At 43.2% G+C, this 21871-nt stretch overlaps 1 protein-coding gene across 2 annotated transcripts in view; it reads right to left on the minus strand.

Moving 5' to 3' along the window:
• The window catches only part of LMCD1 (LIM and cysteine rich domains 1), a 313865-nt gene that overhangs the window by 164792 nt on the left and 127202 nt on the right, over window positions 1-21871 (minus strand). For both annotated transcript variants that reach the window (XM_069206342.1, XM_069206343.1), the window contains exon 2: window positions 8661-8749. In XM_069206342.1, coding sequence (XP_069062443.1) covers window positions 8661-8749 — 89 coding nt within the window. The remainder of the gene's footprint in view (window positions 1-8660; window positions 8750-21871) is intronic.

The raw sequence follows: 21871 nt of genomic DNA on the forward strand, positions 1-21871 counted from the left end.
GCTACAGGCCAAACACCACAGGTAGGCACCTTGCAAAAAACACCTCTGTTTTCTGTGAAAAAATATGTTGTGTCCACGTTGTGTTTTGGGCCATTTCCTTTTGTGGGCGCTAGGCCTACCTACAGAAGTGATGTACCATTTTTATCGAGAGACTTAGGGGAACGCTGGGTGGAAGGAAATTTGTGGCTCCTCTCAGATTCCAGAACTTTCTGTCACCGAAATGAGAGGAAAAAGTGTTTTTTGGGCCAAATTTTGGTAGGTTTCCCTAGGTGCCGGCTGAGCTAGAGGCCAAAATCTACAGGTAGGCACTTCGCAAAAAACACCTCTGTTTTTTTCCAAAATTTAGGATGTGTCCACGTTGAAGGAAATTTGTGGCTCCTCTCAGATTCCAGAACTTTCTGCCACAGAAATGTGAGTAACATGTGTATTTTTAGCCAAATTTTGAGGTTTGCAAAGGATTCTGGGTAACATAACCTGGTCAGAGCCCCGCAAGTCACCCCATCTTGGATTCCCCTGGGTTTCTAGTTTTCAAAAATGTACTGGTTTGCTAGGTTTCCTCAGGTGTCGGCTGAGCTACAGGCCAAAATCCACAGGTAGGCACTGCTTTTTATAAAAAAATGTGATGTGTCCACGTTGTGTTTTGGGCCCTTTCCTTTCGTGGGCGCTAGTCCTACCCACACAAGTGAGGTATCATTTTTATCGGGAGACTTGGGGGAATGCTGGGTAGAAGGAAATTTGTGGCTCCTCTCAGATTCCAGAACTTTCTGCCACAGAAATGTGAGTAACATGTGTATTTTTAGCCAAATTTTGAGGTTTGCAAAGGATTCTGGGTAACAGAACCTGGTCCGAGCCCCGCAAGTCACCCCTCCTTGGATTCCCCTAGGTCTCTAGTTTTCAGAAATGCACAGGTTTGGTAGGTTTCCCTAGGTGCCGGCTGAGCTAGAGGCCAAAATCTACAGGTAGGCACTTCGCAAAAAACACCTCTGTTTTTTTCCAAAATTTAGGATGTGTCCACGTTGCGCTTTGGGGTGTTTCCTGTCGCCGGCGCTAGGCCTACCCACGCAAGTGAGGTATCATTTTTATCGGGAGACTTGGGGGAACGCTGGGTGGAAGGAAATTTGTAGCTCCTCTCAGATTCCAGAACTTTCTGCCACAGAAATGTGAGGGACATGTGTTTTTTTAGCCAAATTTTGAGGTTTGTAAAGGATTCTGGGTAACAGAACCTGGTCCGAGCCCCGCAAGTCACCCCTCCTTGGATTCCCCTAGGTCTCTAGTTTTCAGAAATGCACAGGTTTGGTAGGTTTCCCTAGGTGCCGGCTGAGCTAGAGGCCAAAATCTACAGGTAGGCACTTCGCAAAAAACACCTCTGTTTTTTTCCAAAATTTAGGATGTGTCCACGTTGCGCTTTGGGGTGTTTCCTGTCGCCGGCGCTAGGCCTACCCACGCAAGTGAGGTATCATTTTTATCGGGAGACTTGGGGGAACGCTGGGTAGAAGGAAATTTGTGGCTCCTCTCAGATTCCAGAACTTTCTGCCACAGAAATGTGAGTAACATGTGTATTTTTAGCCAAATTTTGAGTTTTGCAAAGGATTCTGGGTAACAGAACCTGGTCCAAGCCCCGCAAGTCACTCCTCCTTGGATTCCCCTAGGTCTCTAGTTTTCAGAAATGCACAGGTTTGGTAGGTTTCCCTAGGTGGCGGCTGAGCTAGAGGCCAAAATCTCCAGGTAGTCACTTTGCTAAAAACAGCTCTGTTTTCTGTGATGTGTCCACGTTGTGTTTTGGGGCATATCCTGTCGCGGGCGCTAGGCCTACCCACACAAGTGAGGTATCATTTTTATCGGGAGACGTGGGGGAACGCTGGGTGGAAGGAAATTTGTGGCTCCTCTCAGATTCCAGAACTTTCTGCCACAGAAATGTGAGGGACATGTGTTTTTTTAGCTAAATTTTGAGGTTTGCAAAGGATTCTGGGTAACAGAACCTGGTCCGAGCCCCGCAAGTCACCCCTCCTTGGATTCCCCTAGGTCTCTAGTTTTCAGAAATGCACAGGTTTGGTAGGTTTCCCTAGGTGGCGGCTGAGCTAGAGGCCAAAATCTACAGGTAGTCACTTTGCTAAAAACAGCTCTGTTTTCTGTGATATGTCCACGTTGTGTTTTGGGGCATATCCTGTCGCGGGCGCTAGGCCTACCCACACAAGTGAGGTATCATTTTTATCGGGAGACGTGGGGGAACGCTGGGTGGAAGGAAATTTGTGGCTCCTCTCAGATTCCAGAACTTTCTGTCACCGAAATGTGAGGAAAATGTGTTTTTTTAGCCAAATTTTGAGGTTTGCAAAGGATTCTGGGTAACAGAACCTGGTCAGAGCCCCACAAGTCACCCCATCTTGGATTCCCCTAGGTCTCTAGTTTTCAAAAATGCACAGGTTTGGTAGGTTTCCCTAGATGGCGGCTGAGCTAGAGGCCAAAATCTACAGGTAGTCACTTTGCTAAAAACAGCTCTGTTTTCTGTGATATGTCCACGTTGTGTTTTGGGGCATATCCTGTCGCGGGCGCTAGGCCTACCCACACAAGTGAGGTATCATTTTTATCGGGAGACGTGGGGGAACGCTGGGTGGAAGGAAATTTGAGGCTCCTCTCAGATTCCAGAACTTTCTGCCACAGAAATGTGAGGAACATGTGTTTTTTTAGCCAAGTTTTGAGGTTTGCAAAGGATTCTGGGTAACAGAACCTGGTCCGAGCCACACAAGTCACCCCTCCTTGGATTCCCCTAGGTCTCTAGTTTTCAGAAATGCACAGGTTTGGTAGGTTTCCCTAGGTGGCGGCTGAGCTAGAGGCCAAAATCTACAGGTAGTCACTTTGCTAAAAACAGCTCTGTTTTCTGTGATGTGTCCACGTTGTGTTTTGGGGCATATCCTGTAGCGGGTGCTAGGCCTACCCACACAAGTGAGGTATAATTTTTATCGGGAGACGTGGGGGAACGCTGGGTGGAAGGAAATTTGTGGCTCCTCTCAGATTCCAGAACTTTCTGCCACAGAAATGTGAGGAACATGTGTTTTTTTAGCCAAATTTTGAGGTTTGCAAAGGATTCTGGGTAACAGAACCTGGTCCGAGCCACACAAGTCACCCCTCCTTGGATTCCCCTAGGTCTCTAGTTTTCAGAAATGCACAGGTTTGGTAGGTTTCCCTAGGTGGCGGCTGAGCTAGAGGCCAAAATCTACAGGTAGTCACTTTGCTAAAAACAGCTCTGTTTTCTGTGATGTGTCCACGTTGTGTTTTGGGGCATATCCTGTCGCGGGTGCTAGGCCTACCCACACAAGTGAGGTACCATTTTTATCGGGAGACTTGGGGGAACATAGATTAGCAAAACAAGTACTATTGCCCCTTGTCTTTCTCTACATTTTTTCCTTCCAAATATAGGAGTGTGTGTAAAAAAGACATCTATTTGAGAAATTCCCTGTAATTCACGTGCTACTATGGTCACCCCGGAATTCAGAGATGTGCAAATAACCACTGCTCCTCAACACCTTATCTTGTGCCCTTTTTGGAAATGCAAAGGTTTTCTTGATAGCAATTTTTTACTCCTTATATTTCAGCAAATGAATTGCTGTATACCCGGTATAGAATGAAAACGCACTGCAGGGTGCAGCTCATTTATTGGCTCTGGGTTCCTCGGGTTCTTGATGAACCTACAAACCCTATATATCCCCGCAACCAGAGGAGTCCAGCAGACGTAACGGTATATTGCTTTTGATAATCTGACATTGCAGGGAAAAGTTACAGAGTAAAACGTAGAGAAAAATTGATGGTTTTTTCACCTCAATTTCAATATTTTTCTTTTTCAGCTGTTATTTTCTGTAGGAAACCCTTGTAGGATCTACACAAATGACCCCTTGCTGAATTCAGAATTTTGTCTACTTTTCAGAAATGTTAGGTTTCTGGGATCCAGCATTGGTTTCATGACCATTCCTGTCACTGACTGGAAGGAGGCTGAAAGCACAAAAAATTGCACAAATGGGGTATGCCCCAGTAAAATGCCAAAATTGTGTTGAAAAATTGGGTTTTCTGATTCAAGTCTGCCTGTTCCTGAAAGCTGGGAAGCTGCTGAGTTTAGCACCGCAAACCCTTTGTTGATGCCATTTTCAGGGGAAAAACCACAAGCCTTCTTCTGCAGCCACTTTTTCCAATTTTTTTGAAAAAAACGAAATTTTCACTGTATTTTGGCCAATTTCTTGGCCTCCTTCAGGGGAACCCACAAAGTCTGGGTACCTCTAGAATCCCTAGGATGTTGGAAAAAAAGGACGCAAATTTGGCTTGGTTAGCTTATGTGGACAAAAAGTTATGAGGGCCTAAGCGCGAACTGCCCCAAATAGGCAAAAAAAGGCCTGGCACAGGAGGGGGAAAAGGCCTGGCAACGAAGGGGTTAATAACAGAGCTGCACATGTAAATTTATGTTTATTTGTGTGTATATGTTACGGCTGTCTGAAGTATTTATAATGCAAGCATGGTTTTAGAACGTTTCTGGTTACTGGCCTACCCAGTTTGCTGTTTTTACTACGCCTACCCACTCACAAAGGGTCCTGCACTTAAAGGTTGACAGGCACTGGTAATTTGGGAAAATGTTGTGCTCGTGTGGATTGGTTGCCAAGCTTGCTCTGATGAACAATCTAAAAGGGCGACCTTTCGAGCAACCTGTACATAACTGTACACATAGCTTAAATCTTTCTTGTGAGTAGTCTGATTTTTTTTGTTCTGGTAACTTGCAAGTATTTTGATTAACTTTTCCTCGAAAGTTACTAAAAAACAATATTCTTGCAAAAGTCTTTATTTCGTGTGTAAGCGAGCCTTTCAGTGAACTATTGGTACTTTGTCTGGTTTCATAGTTTTTGGGAAAATTACACATACTTCACTAGGGAAAAATTATGCAAGTGTGTTCACCCACTGTTTAGGGTCACATTTCAAGTGGATGGGTATATTGCGATCCAAGGCCCTATGTCTGTAGAAAACAATATAGATATGTATGAAGACAAAGGCGTGTACAAAGGCACACAGACTGTCAATTATAAATGTGCAAACTGCTTCTTTCTGGACCCCAGATAGGTGTGCCCTGTGCTTTTAGGTGCTCAAAGCTGCAGAAACAGCATAAAATATCTGTGTGCATTTGTAAATGCCTCTGGTTGCATACATTATCCCTTTAATACACACCTGTTGGCATTGCCAATGCTTATTATCTAAATGTGCAAGAACATAGCCTTTATAGTGGGTTCTTGTTAGAAATGGGGTATTCGGTTGGCAGTCAGGTTACCCCCTGTCCAGGCAAAGACCCTCACTCTAGTCAGGGTAAAAGAGAATCACCCTCAGCTAACCCCTGCGTACCCCCTTAGTAGCTTGGCACGAGCAGTAGGCTTAACTTCAGAGTGCTAGGTGAAAAGTATTTGTACCAACACACACAGTAACTTAATGAAAACACTACAAAATGACACAACACAGGTTTAGAAAAATAGAAAATATTTATCTAAACAAAACAAGACCAAAACGACAAAAATCCACAATACACAAGTCAAGTTATCAATTAAAAAGCAAAAGAGTCTTCATGTAGTTTTAAACATTCACTAACACTGTTAGCGTGAAAATGTACCTTGGGTCCGTCAAAAATAACCCTGCACGGTGAGTGCGCGTCAAAAAGGGCTTGCGATGCGTCGATTTCACTCATGAGCGAGACCTTGCGTTGTTTCTCCTTCCTTCGGGTCAGAGCGCGCCATTTCTTCTCTCTGCAGCAGAGCGATGTGTCAATCCGGTCAGCACTCTCGGGTCCAGGCAGGTCTTGCGTTGTTTTTACATGCCCAGCGGTACTTGCATTGGAAATCCAGCCGCACGATGATCCGAAAACCATGCAACGCGGGTTGTGATCTCACCAGCCTTTGTCAGTGATGCTGCGCTTCGTTTCTCCAGCTTCATGAGTCGATTCTTCGGTCACGTTGCAGGCGAGTGTCGATTTTAAGCCACGAAGCCAGCGGTGCGTCGATTTTTCAGCTGCAGATCGGAGTCTCGTCGATCTTTTCCCCGCACGGCGTTCTGTGCATGTTTTTCTTCCTCTTAGGCTGCCAGCTTCTCCTTTCAGGGTCCAAGGAACTGGATGGGCACCACAGGGCAGAGTAGGAGTCTCTCCAGAGACTCCAGGTGCTGGCAGAGAGAAGTCTTTGCTGTCCCTCAGACTTCAAACAACAGGAGGCAAGCTCTAAATCAAGCCCTTGGAGATCTTCACAAAAAGGAATTCAACACAAAGTCCAGTCTTTGCCCTCTTACTCTGGCAGAAGCAGCAACTGCAGAATAGCTCCACAAAGCACAGTCACAGGCAGCTCTTCTTCCTCAGCTCTTCAGCTCTTCTCCAGGCAGAGGTTCCTCTTGGTTTCCAGAAGTGTTCTAAAGTCTGTGCTTTTGGGTGCCCTTCTTATACCCATTTTCTCCTTTGAAGTAGGCCTACTTCAAAGCAAAGTCTCTTTTGAATGTGAAATCCTGCCTTGCCCAGGCCAGGCCCCAGACACTCACCAGTGGGTTGGAGAATGCATTGTTTGAGGGCAGGGCCAGCCCTTTCAGGTATGAGTGACCACTCCTCTCCTTCCTCCTAGCACAGATGGCTCATCAGGAAATGCAGACTACACCTCAGCCCCCTTTGTGTCACTGTCTACTGTGAGGTGCAACCAGCCCAAATGCCAAACTGACCCAGACAGGGAATCCACAAACAGGCAGAGTCACAGAAATGGTATAAGCAAAAAAATGCTCACTTTCTAAAAGTGGCATTTTCAAACACACAATCTTAATATCAACTTTACTAAAAGATGTATTTTTAAATTGTGAGCTCAGACACCCCAAACTCCACATGTCCATCCGCTCCCAAAGGGAATCTACACTTTAATCAGATTTAAAGGTAGCCCCCAGGTTAACCTATGAGAGGGACAGGCCTTGCAACAGTGAAAAACAAATTTAGCAATATTTCACTGTCAGGACATATAAAACATATTACTATATGTCCTACCCTTAACCATACTCTGCACCCTGCCCTTGGGGCTACCTAGGGCCTACCTTAGGGGTGCCTTACATGTAAGAAAAGGGAAGGTTTAGGCCTGGCAAGTGGGTACACTTGCCAAGTCTAATTTACAGTTAAAACTGCATGTCTCAGACACTGCAATGGCAGGTCTGAGACACGATTACAGAGCTACTAATGTGGGTGGCACAACCAGTGCTGCAGGCCCACTAGTAGCATTTGATTTATAGGCCCTGGCACCTCTAGTGCACTTTACAAGGGACTTACTAGTAAATCAAATATGCCAATCATGGATAAACAAATCAACAATACAATTTACACAGAGAGCATATGCACTTTAGCACTGGTTAGCAGTGGTAAAGTGCTCAGAGTTCAAAGGCCAACAGCAACGGGTCAGAAAAAATAGGAGGCAGGTGGCAAAAAGATGGGGGATGACCCGGCATAAGCTAAAAACTCCAACAGTTCTCTTCTCAAAATCCAGCACCCTCTAACAGCATCAATCTGGTCTTTAGGGCAATCAGGCATTGCCCGATGGGCTTGTCTGACTGGCCAGTCAGTGTGCCATTTTTAGGTTGAGCACACAAGTTCTTTGATCTGTTCTAGTCTCTCTGTGGGCTGTTAGCCACACCCACTGCATGCCAATCACTATCACTTGTTCATGGGCTTGCCTTTCAAAAATCCTTTGTCATCATTGCTAAATGCTTTGTTATCGCTTTGGACACCGATCCTGTTACTTAGATAATTGCACTTTTGCCAATAAGTTTGACTGTGACTGAGACTTTTTGTCTCTCCTTCTCACTCTTGCACATGACAGCCGTGGCACTTTGAATCGGCTCACTTATGTCAACTCTTTTTACTTTTCATTTTCAATTTATGTGGCAAGAAAAGTCCAGTCAGGAATTTACAACGCTAACAGCTCTATCTCGAGCAAACGCGGGACCCATTGCATTGCAAATGCTTGTTTTAGCCGTTGTGGGACGATTTTATTGCCAGATGGGCTGGTTTTTACTGCTGATTTCTCTGACATTATCACTTTTTTTCTTAGCGATGTGCTCCGCTAATGTGGGCCACTTTGATTTTGGTGCCTAGGCCTATTTTGTGTCTCAGTCCGCCCCACCTACTGCAGGACAACTGTGAAGGATGAACGGTGTACAAGCATTGCAACGGATGTGAAGCAAAAGGCCACCATCAGCCTGAGCGAAGTGCGTTTGGTATAGAAATGGCGACCCATCATCCCATTAAAGGCAACTGAAGAGGCCTGTCTTCAATGGTCACTCTCTGCCATCAGTTCTGTGTTTGGCGAGCAGCAGAATTCATAATAAAAGCAGGGATCTGTCTTTATAGGAGGTTGGGAGGAGTAGTGAGTGGAAGCATTGCTAATACTATCGGGGAGATAATTTATACCCCTCTCACCAATGCAAAGGAACAAGGAAAACATGTATTCATGCTCTAATCGACAATGAATGTGTGTATTATCTTGTCTTTGCTATCTCATGAGCTCTAGCAATAATTAACGCTGTTTCTAACCAGACCTAAAATGATCTGTAGAATTTCTTAGTGAGACATATTAAGTGTAAAACCATAGGAAAGGGCAGCAGGCTGCATACAGTAAATGGCTTACCGCCAAGCATGTGGCTCAAACCCTGTGCAGATCCCTCGGCACTTCAGACATGGCACTCCTTTTCCTGATGGATGATGGCCCAGGGACATCTGGAAAAGAAAGACAAACATTTAGACTTGTTTCAAGATCGCAAACGTCTTAAACTCGAGTGCTTGCACTGTCTGTCCTGGAGGAATCTTGGCATCTTTGGACAAGAGCCCTGTGTATTTTTTCAGCAGCTGGGCCCAGATAGTCTCTGTGGTCCATGGCTCTGCTGGACAGCCGGGAGGGGTCCTGGAGTGGTTATAGATTCCTTGGGATTTGTTAGAGTTTTTCTATGACCTAAGTAGTGACAATACCAAACAAGTTGACAAGGATTGGGAGTGTTCTTGGCTCCAACTACTTTCTGATGGCCAATATACACATTTCACAAAAACATGTTTTATAAAACATTCAATGACAGGAAAGGGTTTGAAGACTAGTCCAGCAGAAATGGCAGGAATTTAACACAATTAGATTGTTTTTGACAAATGAGTGTTTACCCTATGCAGCAAATATAGTGTCAACAAGATATAATTTATCTATACACAGCAGATATAACTTGTCTGATAACAGTAGTGAGGTAGAAAATTAAACATCTATATATATTTTTACGTATCTATAAATTTTTGAAGTCTGTGAACAGCAGTTTACACCACTGTGAACTGCATCTATAAACACAGGTCCTCTTTCTGAGAGGCCCAGCATTTCAAGGGGGTAAAACAGCACTGAGAAACACATATGCCAAGCCTTGTGTTTTTCCCTGTCCCCATTACGAGTTCTACAGTTTGGAACAGACAGCAACTACTCCTCATTTCTACACACTACCTCCCGTTCCACTCTGTTTTCCCGGTGCGAATTTCTCCAGGCATTAGCTCACGAAATGTGACTAGAGAAAATTCATGGGCATGTGCCACTGGAGCAAAACTCAAAATACCGAAATCACCCTATAACAGTAAATGTGCAGGGCTCAGAATCAGAGGTTGTATGGAAGAACAACTCATGTTTTTAACACGTGTGCTGTTACGCCGCAGTTTTAACAATGAATGCGTCTTTACCACGCATTCTTTTACCACGCATCTCATGACAACGACATGCCTTAGGGAAAGCGTTGGACTTTGGAGCGACTTAATTTACTATTCCAACTCCAGTCTGTGCAACAGAAGAGAAAGCATTGCACTTAAAAGTCCAACGCCACTTTCCCTAAGGCATGTGCTTGCATCAACATGCGTGTTAAAGGAATGCGTTTGATGGAACCGCCACATACTCACCGCAGCACGTGGTCCGGCCGCCGTGCTACAGGCTGCTTCCCAGAATCAGACCATGTGTGGTATAATGAATTAATTACTTTTAAGACTTCTCTCCAAATACTCTTAAAAGGAATTGAGGCTGAGATTGGGACTGGAAAGGAAGGCCATGGGTATTAGAATGATAAAGTGGCACCCTGAATAATGAAGCTTACCAGTAAGTAACTGATTCACCTCCTCCGCCCTTTTCTCATGCCGCTGCTTACTATATGAGGGTATTTCAGAGGAAAGCATAGCAACCCAATTCTCAAAATTACCCAACTTCCAAAATTGGTACAGAAATCAAATTCAATTAACTTTTTACAAACTACAAACAGTAATCCATCATCTAGGTCACAGTGGCTGCTAATACTCTGGAGCAAACCTTCAATGTCTCAGAGTTCTCTACATCCAATCTGTAACTATAGACAAATGTACATGAAGGGGGCCAGGAAGCTGCTTTTCATATGTTTGTATTTGAAGCTCCACATGCTTCTGCCTTGGATGCAACAATCCCACCTATACATCTTCCTTCTACCACACCTAGTAAAGCTGTTTTATGAAGCTTGACCCTCAGAAATCAAACTCTTACTCTAGTTACTAAAAGTAACACTTGAAGCCCTTTGTCCATGTCGAGAAATGTCAAAATTCATTAACAGAATCCTGTGTCTTTGTCATATTTTCAATACGCTTCAGACATCTAGGGTATTTTGGGACTCTTCCTTAGGATAAAGGTAACTGGGAAGAAAGAAAGAAAGAAGTGTTTTTATTGTCCCTGATAGATAGAAGACATGACCTTAGGACAGAACTGAGGTGTTAACCATTTCCCCTGCACTGTTGTAATGTGAAACCCAGCCCACCATGCTTGCATCTGTAGTCTGAATTAATGGAAGGGGCACACACAAGGAAATTCCTCTTGGTACATTTGTGTAATCCAGCTACCTACAACTGTACTATTTCCTAAATCTCATTTGTTACTGGCACTTGATGCCTTAGATGCTGCAGTGTTAGATCAAAATGATTCAAAAGATGATGTGCTGGTGGACCCAAGAGAAGAGGAGCACCAGTAACCATGAAGGTACAAATAACTTTGAAAGATGTTCCTTGTCCCCAAAAAATCCCTTTGTATGCAAGACTTACCATTAGTTACTGACCCACTCCCTTTCAAATATTGGTTTCAGTTTCCGCAGGCTGTGCACTAAATTCTCAATCTTGACTGCTCCCTACTGTGGTAAACTCTCGACCTTCAGTTCTGACAGGAAACAAGCTTATATAAATTCCAGGTCCTGTGCTAGAACTAGTTGAGATCAGTTGTGGTTGATTAGAACTCCATGACTTATAAGACCCTTGCAAACCACATTCCTATATTCCTGATCGATATTCCTCGATAGAAAACTACCCACTCGTCCATATAGATATGTATCAAAATCCTTCTACTGTAAATGAAAACTAGAATCAATGCCAATACTTTTGTAAGTACCCATTGAGGGGATGTTAAGCCAAGGGGAAGGGCTCGACACTACCAATGGTGACAGTGCACACAGAACTTCAAGTATTTTTGATAAGGTGGAAATATGGAATTTCAAAGTAAGTATCCTTGAAGTCTAACATTGTTATCCACTCTCCTGCAGGTACCAGTGGAATTATGCATTGCAACGTTTCCATCTTGAATCAAGTCTTCCTTAGTAATTTGTTCAGCTTCCTTTGATTGATTGTCAGTTTGACACTTCCAAATGATTTCTTTACCTGTACCAAAAGGAGACTGGAATAAAGGCATTGTCCCTCCTGTGACTTTGGTACAGGACAAATCACATGTTTTGCTAGAAGATCTGAAATCTCTTGAGTTTAAGTCAGGTGTTTTATGGGATCCTGGACGTAGGTGAAATGTACTGGACCCAAATCTGGAGGAGTCTCTTTGAACTCCAAGGAGAAATCTTGTTTTAATATCTGCAGGACCCAAAGCATATTTGAGGAACATATGACATGTGGTGCCTACCGGGTTTCTGGCATAGCCCGGAATGCTTCTTGGGCTTTGGCAGCCGAGGAGGGGTTAGTATTTTGACCATTAAGCAGTAAGAGTGGATTACATTTACTTCTTCAGCTTGGATATTAATTCTGGTCTACATGGAGAACCTGACTTGATTTCAGACTTGAACAGCTGAGTATGCTTCTGACCTGTAAAGACTCTGCAAAGAAAATGTTCAAGTATTGTCCCCAAACAACCTATTTCTTGGGACCGGCATAAGGAGAAAACAAGCCTTTTGGGCCCCCTCAGCCTTCCACTAGCTAAGGAAAATATGGTGTTGAATCGCAATATTGGATATTGTGAAGAAGGAAGAAGCCTTCTGACTGCTGACAGGAATCTGGCTCACAACTCCATATCTGAAAATAATTCTAAGCCATCCATCCCTTCTTGAATGGCCGCTGTTATGACTTGAATGTCTTTACAAGTAACATCCATCAGATCTGCCTCTGACATTAATATGCCCAAGCAAGATCAGCGAGTATTGGATCATTGGCTGCTGAAGGTAACTCCATGTCCCCTTAGCAAAATGATACGGATGTGATGAAGAGATATGCATACATTTCAAAAGCCTGCAAGGCGGGGAGTTTTGGTAAACACATTAAACCTGGCCACTAGAACCATACATAATAGCCCACGGCTGTTCCTTAGTGAGAGTTGATAAGGTCCCTGGACTTCTGCCTACTTCTCCTGTTCCATCAATTTCCAAAGGAGAAAATTCTCCTTTTATTTTGCGAATGAGTTATCAGCCCAATGTATCAACAGTTGATGACTGAAATTCTAGTCACAAACCATTGATATACAGGGGATCGAAATGCAATTCGGAAGGACACCCAAAAAACACCCCTTCCAGATTGTAATTTGGTATTCATTTCTAAAACCATTTTAGGATTCAGTAAGACTTTACTAACTCCTAAAACAATGCAAATCATTTTTAAGAGGTTGTGATCGCTCTGCTCTTGCAAATCACAGTGTTTGCACCTGCTAAAAAGTTCAGCACCTCTGGTCCTTCTTGTGACTAAAACAGTGGTTCCCAACCTTTTGACTTCTGTGGACCCCCATTTTATCAATCCTGGAGCCTAGGGACCCCCACTGAATCATTATTGGAACCCAGGGACCCCCACTAAGTCATTACTGATAGCTGGGACCTAATATTTTTAAATATTTTAAGCAGTCGCGGACCCCCTGAGGAGGCTTCGCGGACCCCCAGGGGTCCCCGGCCCACAGGTTGGGAACCACTGGACTAAAGAATACAGAGGCAGTATTCCTGCACCCAGTATTACAGATACCTTGTATATCTGTAATTCTGAACTCTGGGGACTTCCTGGTGTTCCTACTGGAACTCTATTTGTCCCACGAGAAAGGAGGAGTTACTGCAGGAATTGGTCTATTCATGATGCAGTTTGGAAATGGTGTTCTCGCTAATGCATTTGAGTAAGATTGTGCTAGTGAAAGTCTGCAGTGAAATTTTCAAAGTGTGTTTTTCCCGCTGAAAATGTAATCTCATTCAGTCAGTAACCGCTGTTATTCGACGAACTGGGATGAACAAACCACTCAGAATAAACACACTTTTAGATCTGGACGGTAACCAAACTGATCATGTGATTTGTTTTTAAATACTTTCAGATGCAAATATATCTGATGGGGGAAGGCTGGACGAATAGACCACTTGTTTCATCATAGTTTGAAACATAAATTAAAACAATACATAAATTAAAACAATGTCAAGATATTTTTTTAAACATCTTTTTGGAACTAAAGAATGCCGGGTGTAGTGGAACTCAATGAAATGCGGATGCTTAGAAAATGGACCGGAAGCTAGGAACGTTCATTTGTGTGCAAGATATGGCCGAGATTGTTCCTTTCATTGCACAGAATGCTAAAAACGCAAAGCACTTAAAAAGCACTTTAAAAAAAATAATGTATGATTTGGTGTTTTTCACTTCAGTTCTTAAAGTAGAAGAAATCAGAGTGTGCAGATGCCAAGGACATGCCTAAAATAGGGCAGGTAATTCGCATGCATTTTCTTCATAAGGGATGTCAAATTAGAGGCAGGCGGTATTTCCCTAGGACAAAGGAAAGTAAGTCAATTGTAATTACTTTAATTTTTGTCTCCCTCTTTGAGTTCGAACTGCCGAACAGACACCCAGAAAGAACACTTCTGCAGGACAAAAAAAAACACTGAATGCAAGCTGGTGTAGATGACTTACTAATAACATAGACCAGGCTGGCCTGCCAGGGAATTTAAAAATCAATGATATTAGCTAATCGAATACTCACGAACTCAAATCACCTTTTGGGATGATATTAAATTCAGAAAACGGCACCTGGGGTTCGAGATTATAGTTTTCATACATTATTTGAAGTGCCTTAATTTTGATAAACGGGTTAAGGCTTCCCAGGTAATGGTCTTCTTTTATTATTTTGTGTAGTTTTTTATATAGGACGAACTCAACCCAGAGGCGTATTGGAGCGCTTAACGTGAGCATCAGTTGCATTACACAAGCCCAGATTCATTTTCTGTGTTGTACGGGCTCACTGCCAGTCCCCAAAACATGCCGCCGAAATGTTCATGGAGCCTGTCTGCGTATAAGTAATTATGAGGAAAATATGGTGATGTTTCTTTTGGGAGGAAAGTAAGAAGTTGCTCTGCGTTTTGACTGGGATCTGCAGCAGACATTTGGACTGTGGAATGGGCACAAGATACAAATAGCAGTAGTTTATTTTTTTAAAGGCAAGGCGATGCAACTCATAAGTCTTACACCCTATGCTCTCTGCTGTACTTTTTGTTTTTAGCAGGTTACATTGTAAAATTTACTGTTTTATGCTGTACAGTTTACTCGCTGTGCTGTGATTGAGTTTACAAGAATATCAAACTGCAATCCTAAACTCGAATAGTTCAACTTGCATTTACATTATGGGGCGTGCAGTCCTATGTTTGCAATGTGCAGTGAAAAGCAAATCTTTAGAACACAAAGAATAACACCACTGCTGGAGATGTACTCGGCAAGTGTGGCACTCATCAAGCGCTATCTTTGTTAGTCAATATCAATTTGCATCCTGGCATTCCCAGGCCTTTAGTAGGATCACTGCACATACAAGTCTCAAAACCCACAGTGAATTTGCTTAAAAAGGCATGTGCGGCTGATGGTGTCATGGCAATTGGTGGCATGATATTATCACTAAGACTTAGTGTAATCTTGGATCCAAATTATTGTGCAACTCTGCAATTCTCACCAGATTCGTATCCACCGACAATGGGAAAAAAGGGTACCCAGGCTGCAGCTTTGCAGTGGTCCTTCAGCCATAGTGTAATGGCATGTTCTCATGTCGGGTCGTTTTGGCCATTCAGGATTAGAAAACTGGCCGAAGTGTTTAAAAAAGAAAGACTTTCCCTATTTGCTGTTTTTTTGAATAATTTCTAATTAACACTCGAGTTCAATCTGTTTCAAATGTAATGTGAACTGTATTCACTTTTCACTGTTTTCACGGAATCAGCACTCTCCATTGTTCAAGTGCATGTCTTTATTTATTTTTTTACTATAAGTTTATTTTTTTACTGTTATACGTTTTCTCACTTGTCACAGATCAAATGATCCCCTGCAAAAGGAATATGGGACACACAGGAGAAAAGTAGAACACATAAATCGCTGGCCCTAATTGTGAGTTGAAATATACTGGGGCGAATTTAAGGCGTAGGAAAATCACATTTAACGTTACCTTTTTCGTGAGGTAAAATCACCCTAGTGTAATGTCATTATATGTAAAAACCAAATGCTAAGGGGAATTACTAGGCCTGGGAGGAGTTCACGGAGCCTGACTCCGCGGAATAACACAGAGGTCATTAAAAACTCTGTGGAATTCCATGGAGGCAGGGTTCTTGGAAGCGCTAGCAGGGTCGGGCCTGGTTAGCCAGGCCCAGCCCTGCTTAGCAGTTCCGAGATCGGGCACATTCAGGAGAGGGCCGAAGGCAGTGAAAGCGGCCATTTCAGGCCTCTTGTGCAATGGCCTGTCCCGTGTGCACTGCACACGCAGCAGGCCGGTGCACAAGAGGCATGAAGTGGCAACTTTCTTTTGCTGCCTATGGCCCCGGCCTGAATTCAGGCCAGGGTCTTCGGCAGCGAAAGCTGCAGTTTCAGAGAGTCCTTGTTTGTGCACCAGTGTGCACTAACAAGGAAAAAGAAAAAGAGACGAGTTCTTACCTGGATCTTCCAAGGGGTTCTCCTCCACGTCGTTCGCAGCAGCCTGGCTCTCTGCTTCCCTCTGCCCCCTTTTCCCAGGCTCCAGTGTGCACCGCAGCCCAGTTATGGGCTACACAGCGCAAGCACAGACTATCTGCGCTTGGTTTGTGTAGCCCATAACTGGGCGGCAGTATGCACTGGGTGAACTACGCTCTTCTGGCGAACTCCGCGCTCCAAGCAGAGCACTGAGTGCTGGAGCTGCCCAACCACCTCTAGAAATTACGCTGACCTTTCTAACCATGAAACAACATGGAATCCCTAACGAAATGCAGTTTTACTGTATACATTTACCACCTGCAATGAGTAGGTGGTAAACGTAGGCAGGCTGGTGCATGGGGTAGATGGTGGTGGGGCTATGAGGGTGGGGTAATAGAGGAGGGAAGAGGAAGATTTTTTTCCTCCAGAAAAAAGCAGCATAAGACTTTTTTCCTGCTACAGCCAAAACAAATCAGACCAGAATCTTCCACACCGGTTAATCCGGGATGTGGAAAAAATGGACCACTAATAATCAGGTTGAGTGAAATTAACACATGCAAGCATGTGTAAATCTCGTTCTGCATGACCTGTAATCAGGTTTATATTTGCTCCTGGTATGAGCTCTTGCATCCCTGGTTTCTGCCTATACCCTACATGTTAATAACACAAAAACATGGCTATCCATATGGAAGAAAAATGTCTACGGAAATGATAAGAACTGGGACCACGAATAGCAAAGGTAGCTCACGCAGCCGTGCTACTGTTTTAACCTGACAATGTCTGTGTGACATCATAGGAAGCAAGGGCAATGTCAGTGGAGCCAAAGGGATTCTACGGATAGTAGCTTCGACCTCTGGCTACCCCTAACCCAGCCAGTTACCCAGTTTGAGGATGTCCACTTGCTTTTCATGGCTCCCCAACCAACAGTGGGCCAGTGACCTAACGAAATTTGACGTGGGTCCCCATGCAAAGTGCCTGGAGGGGCCCCGTCCCCTGGACCCCGTCAAGGACCTACCGCCCGTGCACAGTGTGCTGAGGCGCCTCCGGCATCACGGGGCTGCGGGGGCCTTTGCTACGCCATTGTCTTGAACATAAGATTTCAGAGATTCCACCACACTGGCCGAGTTTCTGCATCCATATGTGTACGATGGAAATGTAAAACGTCAACGTTCTTTGATTTCATTCGTGTGGACCTTTTGGCAGTTAAATTAAACTCGGCAGTGCAAAATTATTTGTAAATGGCGTAAATGGCGTAAATGGAGGTTAATAGCAAAAAGCTAAATCATATGTTTAGGTAGGTGCAGGTAAGAAGGGACCACCTTGAGCTCTCAATATTCTGTTTATCCTGCGGAACGTGCGTCCATGAATTAACGAGGATTAAAAAAAAAAAAAAAACATCAAAACGCTGCAATGTCTAAGCGTAGAAAGTGCTCATAATTTGTCACTGTTCTCTAAACCTCCTTTGAAAATAGAGAATTACGTGAGCTCTGTAATCTCAAAAGCATCAAGGAGGTTGAAAGAAAGTTATGCAGTGCAGTCTGTGTAATAACTAGCAAGTATTGTGAGGTGTTATGATGGTATGTTCTATGCTATGAGACCTGTCCATAAGGCTTTGTGCTGCCTGGGGATAAAAGGCTCCGTGGAATGTGTGTATCCTAGCATGATAAATGTTGAGTAATGTGCAGTCATTTAGTATCGAATTGTGAAACCTCAGATAGAATTACACTGTCATTTATTGTACCCTCTACGGTACGTACGTAAGGACGTGGGGTTGAATGTGCTGTGCAATGTGCCATCAGTTTGTCTATGCAATGTGTCTGTAATGACAAGGACCTTGGAATAGAATGTGTTATTCAATGTAAAATTAATCTGGATAGATTTAGGCAAGAAAGTGAGGAATCATGTGCAGCCAATCACAGCGGCTCTATGAAATCTGAGGTGCAAGGTAATGTGCCACATATAGGGCCTGATTAGGACTTCAACGGAGAGGGTTAATCCGTCCCAAAGGTGACGGATATCCCGCCTGCCAAATTACGAGTCCATTATATCCTATGGAGCTCGTAATAGAGCGGGTGGGATATCCATCACATTTGGGACGGATTAACCCTCTACGCCGAAATCGTAATCAGGCCCATAGTGTCATATGTAATATATCCTTAGAGACTTGCAATAGAAGGTGTCGTGTAATGGAGAATTCCTCTGTCTAGTCTTAGGAATGTGACTCTAATGCACAGTCAGCCAGTGTGGCACTGTTAAACCACAGAATTGAATGTACTGTGCCCCATGCAATCGTTCTAAATGGACTAGGGATAGAAGATGCCGTGTAATGGGAAGTCCGTCTCGAAGGTAATGCAGTGTCTTAGATCAGGATGTGCAATACACATAGGGATGGAAGGCAGTGTGAGGCGTCAGGGTGGTAAATGATGTATAATGCAATTAGTCAGTAAGGGCTGTGAAAGCTCAGGTTAGAAGTGATGAGTACTGTGCAGGCAGTCTGTAGGGTTGTTTGAGATTGGATTTTTTTAAATATGCAATCAGCCAATAAGGTGCACTGAGCCATGAAAATAGAAGGTGTAATGTATTGTGCAAGCAGGAAGGTGCTGTGTGACCTGAGAACAAAAAGTGCCCTGTAACGTGCAATCTGCCAGTAAGGATCTGTGACACCTGGTGCTGTCTAGTGTGCAAGGGATCTGTAAGGTGATGTGTGGTCTGAGAACAGAAAGTGCTGCGCAATATTTAGTCTGTAAACAACATTGAGGTTTAAAAAATGGAAGATTATTTGTAATGTGTAAGGAGTCTCAAGAACACTATCCCCCACTGAAGCCATTTATAACAATAAAAACAAAGAATTAGAGCAAATATGATAAAACAAATTTTTTTAAAAAGTAAAATGGAAACAATCAGCCCTATACTGGTTTTAGTAATTCCTCTTTGCATTTATTTCACTGCGGCGGCCCTATTTTTGCTATTTTCCGTAATTTCGCTTTTTTTCTTGCAGAAGCTTCTTACTGTGGTCATACGCATGCGTAGAAGAATGTTTTAGTGGATTTTGCTGTAATCTGCCTAGTTCTCATCAAAGCCAACCAGAATCCTTTATGGCGTATTTGGTTGTGGACTATATAGTTCTATGGGAGCAACAAAATACGAGAATATTTGAGTATCTGGATAGAAGGTGACTAAGATTATTCGGTGAAGTTGTGAAAAGAAACGAAGGACTACTTTAAATCTGATGCATTCAAACTATATTACGTACATGAACGTGGGAGGAGGAGACCTGCTATCAAGCATGAACCAGTGCACCTCAGATCATAAATTTGTACATTGAATGAAAAGACTGATGATGAATATCATGAAGCCACGGAAGTACAGGATACTCGACTGCATGGAAATTAGAGCATGCAACAATAATTCGTTTAATTGACTTGTATTTCAGACAAAACTTTGTTCCATGTAGAGAGATGGTAGAAGAAACTAACCTGGATCCTGTGTTGTGAGCTGGGTAGTATGCTCATCTTATTGGAAACATTTATTTATGTTAGTGAAAAAATAAAGTTGTGGCTAGTACAGCCCACGCGTATGTAACGGCAACATTTTCACTCACATGGTTATACACAGTAAAACAATACAATGTCCGGAAAATATTCACATTGCATTATCAGTTCCGCTCCGGTGCACATCTGCAGCTATAAAATAATTTCCGTTTTTTTCACAAACCTGTGCTGCTAATATGCACAGTGACTGGTCTGACATTCACGAATAACAGCATGGAGCAAAACTCAAAAGAAAATCTGACAGGCAATTTTTTTGTTTTTCAAAGTGGGGACAGTGAGCTGTTTGTTTCCCACTAAACGTATGTGTAAATACGAGTAAGAATGGAAAACTGACCTTTGGGCAAAACAGGGTGGAGCATCCATAAACATACAAGGTGCCACCCAATGGTGGTCACAAATCAATGCAAAGGCAGGAAGGTTTAAAACAAAGACAAATTAATGTCTACATCAGGGTGCACTTCATCACACGCATAAAGTTGTAGAGTTGCAAAGGTTACCAGTAAATTAGTCCTGGGTTTCTATTTATGAGTATATTATCTCATGTTTGTGTTATATAGTGTGATTTGGCCACTGAACCCAAATTATAGACAGGGTGCGCTTCTCTGATCGGCACAGTACCTACGAAATAGGGCTGGGCTCAGTTCAGGGAATGTGGGTGGGGCATCTGTCATAACCAATAATACAATGCCTGAATAACGGATAAACATGAAGAAAAAAATCACTAAAAGTAAAAAGATAAGGCATGAAGAAAAAGGTCTGCAAATCTTTTTTTTTTTTTAATGGTTATAAATTGGTGGTGAATTAGGGCCTTTCTGATCTGCACTGTGGCACACCTTGATATGGGCACACAGGACTCAGACGTGTTGAGTGCATCCTACTACAGTGAATATGTTCTCTCCAGTGCAGCTGTGAGCTCACGCCTGTCCTCAGGGCAATGCTTTAGTGAAAGGTGAGCTGGCTGTTTGAAAATGCTGGTCCACCTTTCATTGTGCAGACAGCAATGCATCCTGCTTTGAAAGAGGGGGCAGAGATCCCCATGCAGATGAGAACAGTGAGGATCTACACCCCTGCATGGGATTCCCTTAACCTCCTCCAAAGTGCACCCTAGGGGTCCACTGACTACGCTACCCCTGTATAGTGACCAGTCATTGCTCCTTCTGCCACATCTGCCTCTACGCCTGTGTCTATAAGACAGTGTGCGGGCAGAGGCCGTGTTTTCTCATTTGCATGAAGCCATGCCCCAGTACAAATGATGGAACCCTGCTCAGGATTGTTCTGGCGGTACATATATGCTGGTGTGATCAGTAATACAAAAGGGCCCCCACAAGAATCTGGGACACCTTTTATAATACTAAAGTTCACTGGGAACTCAAAAGGCACGGACACATTGATGTTACAAGCTGGTCAGTTTTGATGATGTTTTCCTTTGAGCACGTTTTGGGATTTTTACTGTGTTGGTAGGCATATGTAAGTTTCATTTAGTCAAACATGAAATTGCCATTGACAATTTATATGTTTATTGTGTTTAGGAATCGTCCTTGTGTATGTTTATATTGTATTTGTGATATGATTTCTGTTAAAACATTTATTGACTTCATGAAAACGTTCCTTATGAGGTGCAGAAGGGATTCACTGAACTTGATGTACTTTGTGTCATATATGAAGATGCTCATTGCAGAGATTATAAAAATGTTCTACTTAATAATGGAATCCAAGAATTAATTTAGTGTTTATTTTACAACTGTAAAAACCTGTGTATAGTATGGAGTGCACTCTATAGAATGCACGGGGTTTTGCGATACCAATTTGCTTATAGATTTATTTCAATACATCTATCATCACCATGTTTGAGGGCTGGAAGTGAAGGTGTGCTTGTTCTGTAGACAATTCTAAGATCTACAGTAGAGTTTAAACAATGGGGACCCAATTCAAACAAACTGTACTGTTTGGAATTCACAAACATTGGCAGAAGTACACACATAAAGTAAAGCCATTCTTAGGTTTCCAGGTGTACATTTTTTACAAGCTGTTATTTCCAGAGTGCATGGCTGCATGCAGAGTACAATTATGCATTGAGGAATGTCTCTTCTGCCGTATGTAACTATGTATGCATGCA

Source organism: Pleurodeles waltl, chromosome 9 (genome assembly GCF_031143425.1).
Source record: "Pleurodeles waltl isolate 20211129_DDA chromosome 9, aPleWal1.hap1.20221129, whole genome shotgun sequence".
Classification (NCBI taxonomy): Eukaryota; Metazoa; Chordata; class Amphibia; order Caudata; family Salamandridae; genus Pleurodeles; species Pleurodeles waltl.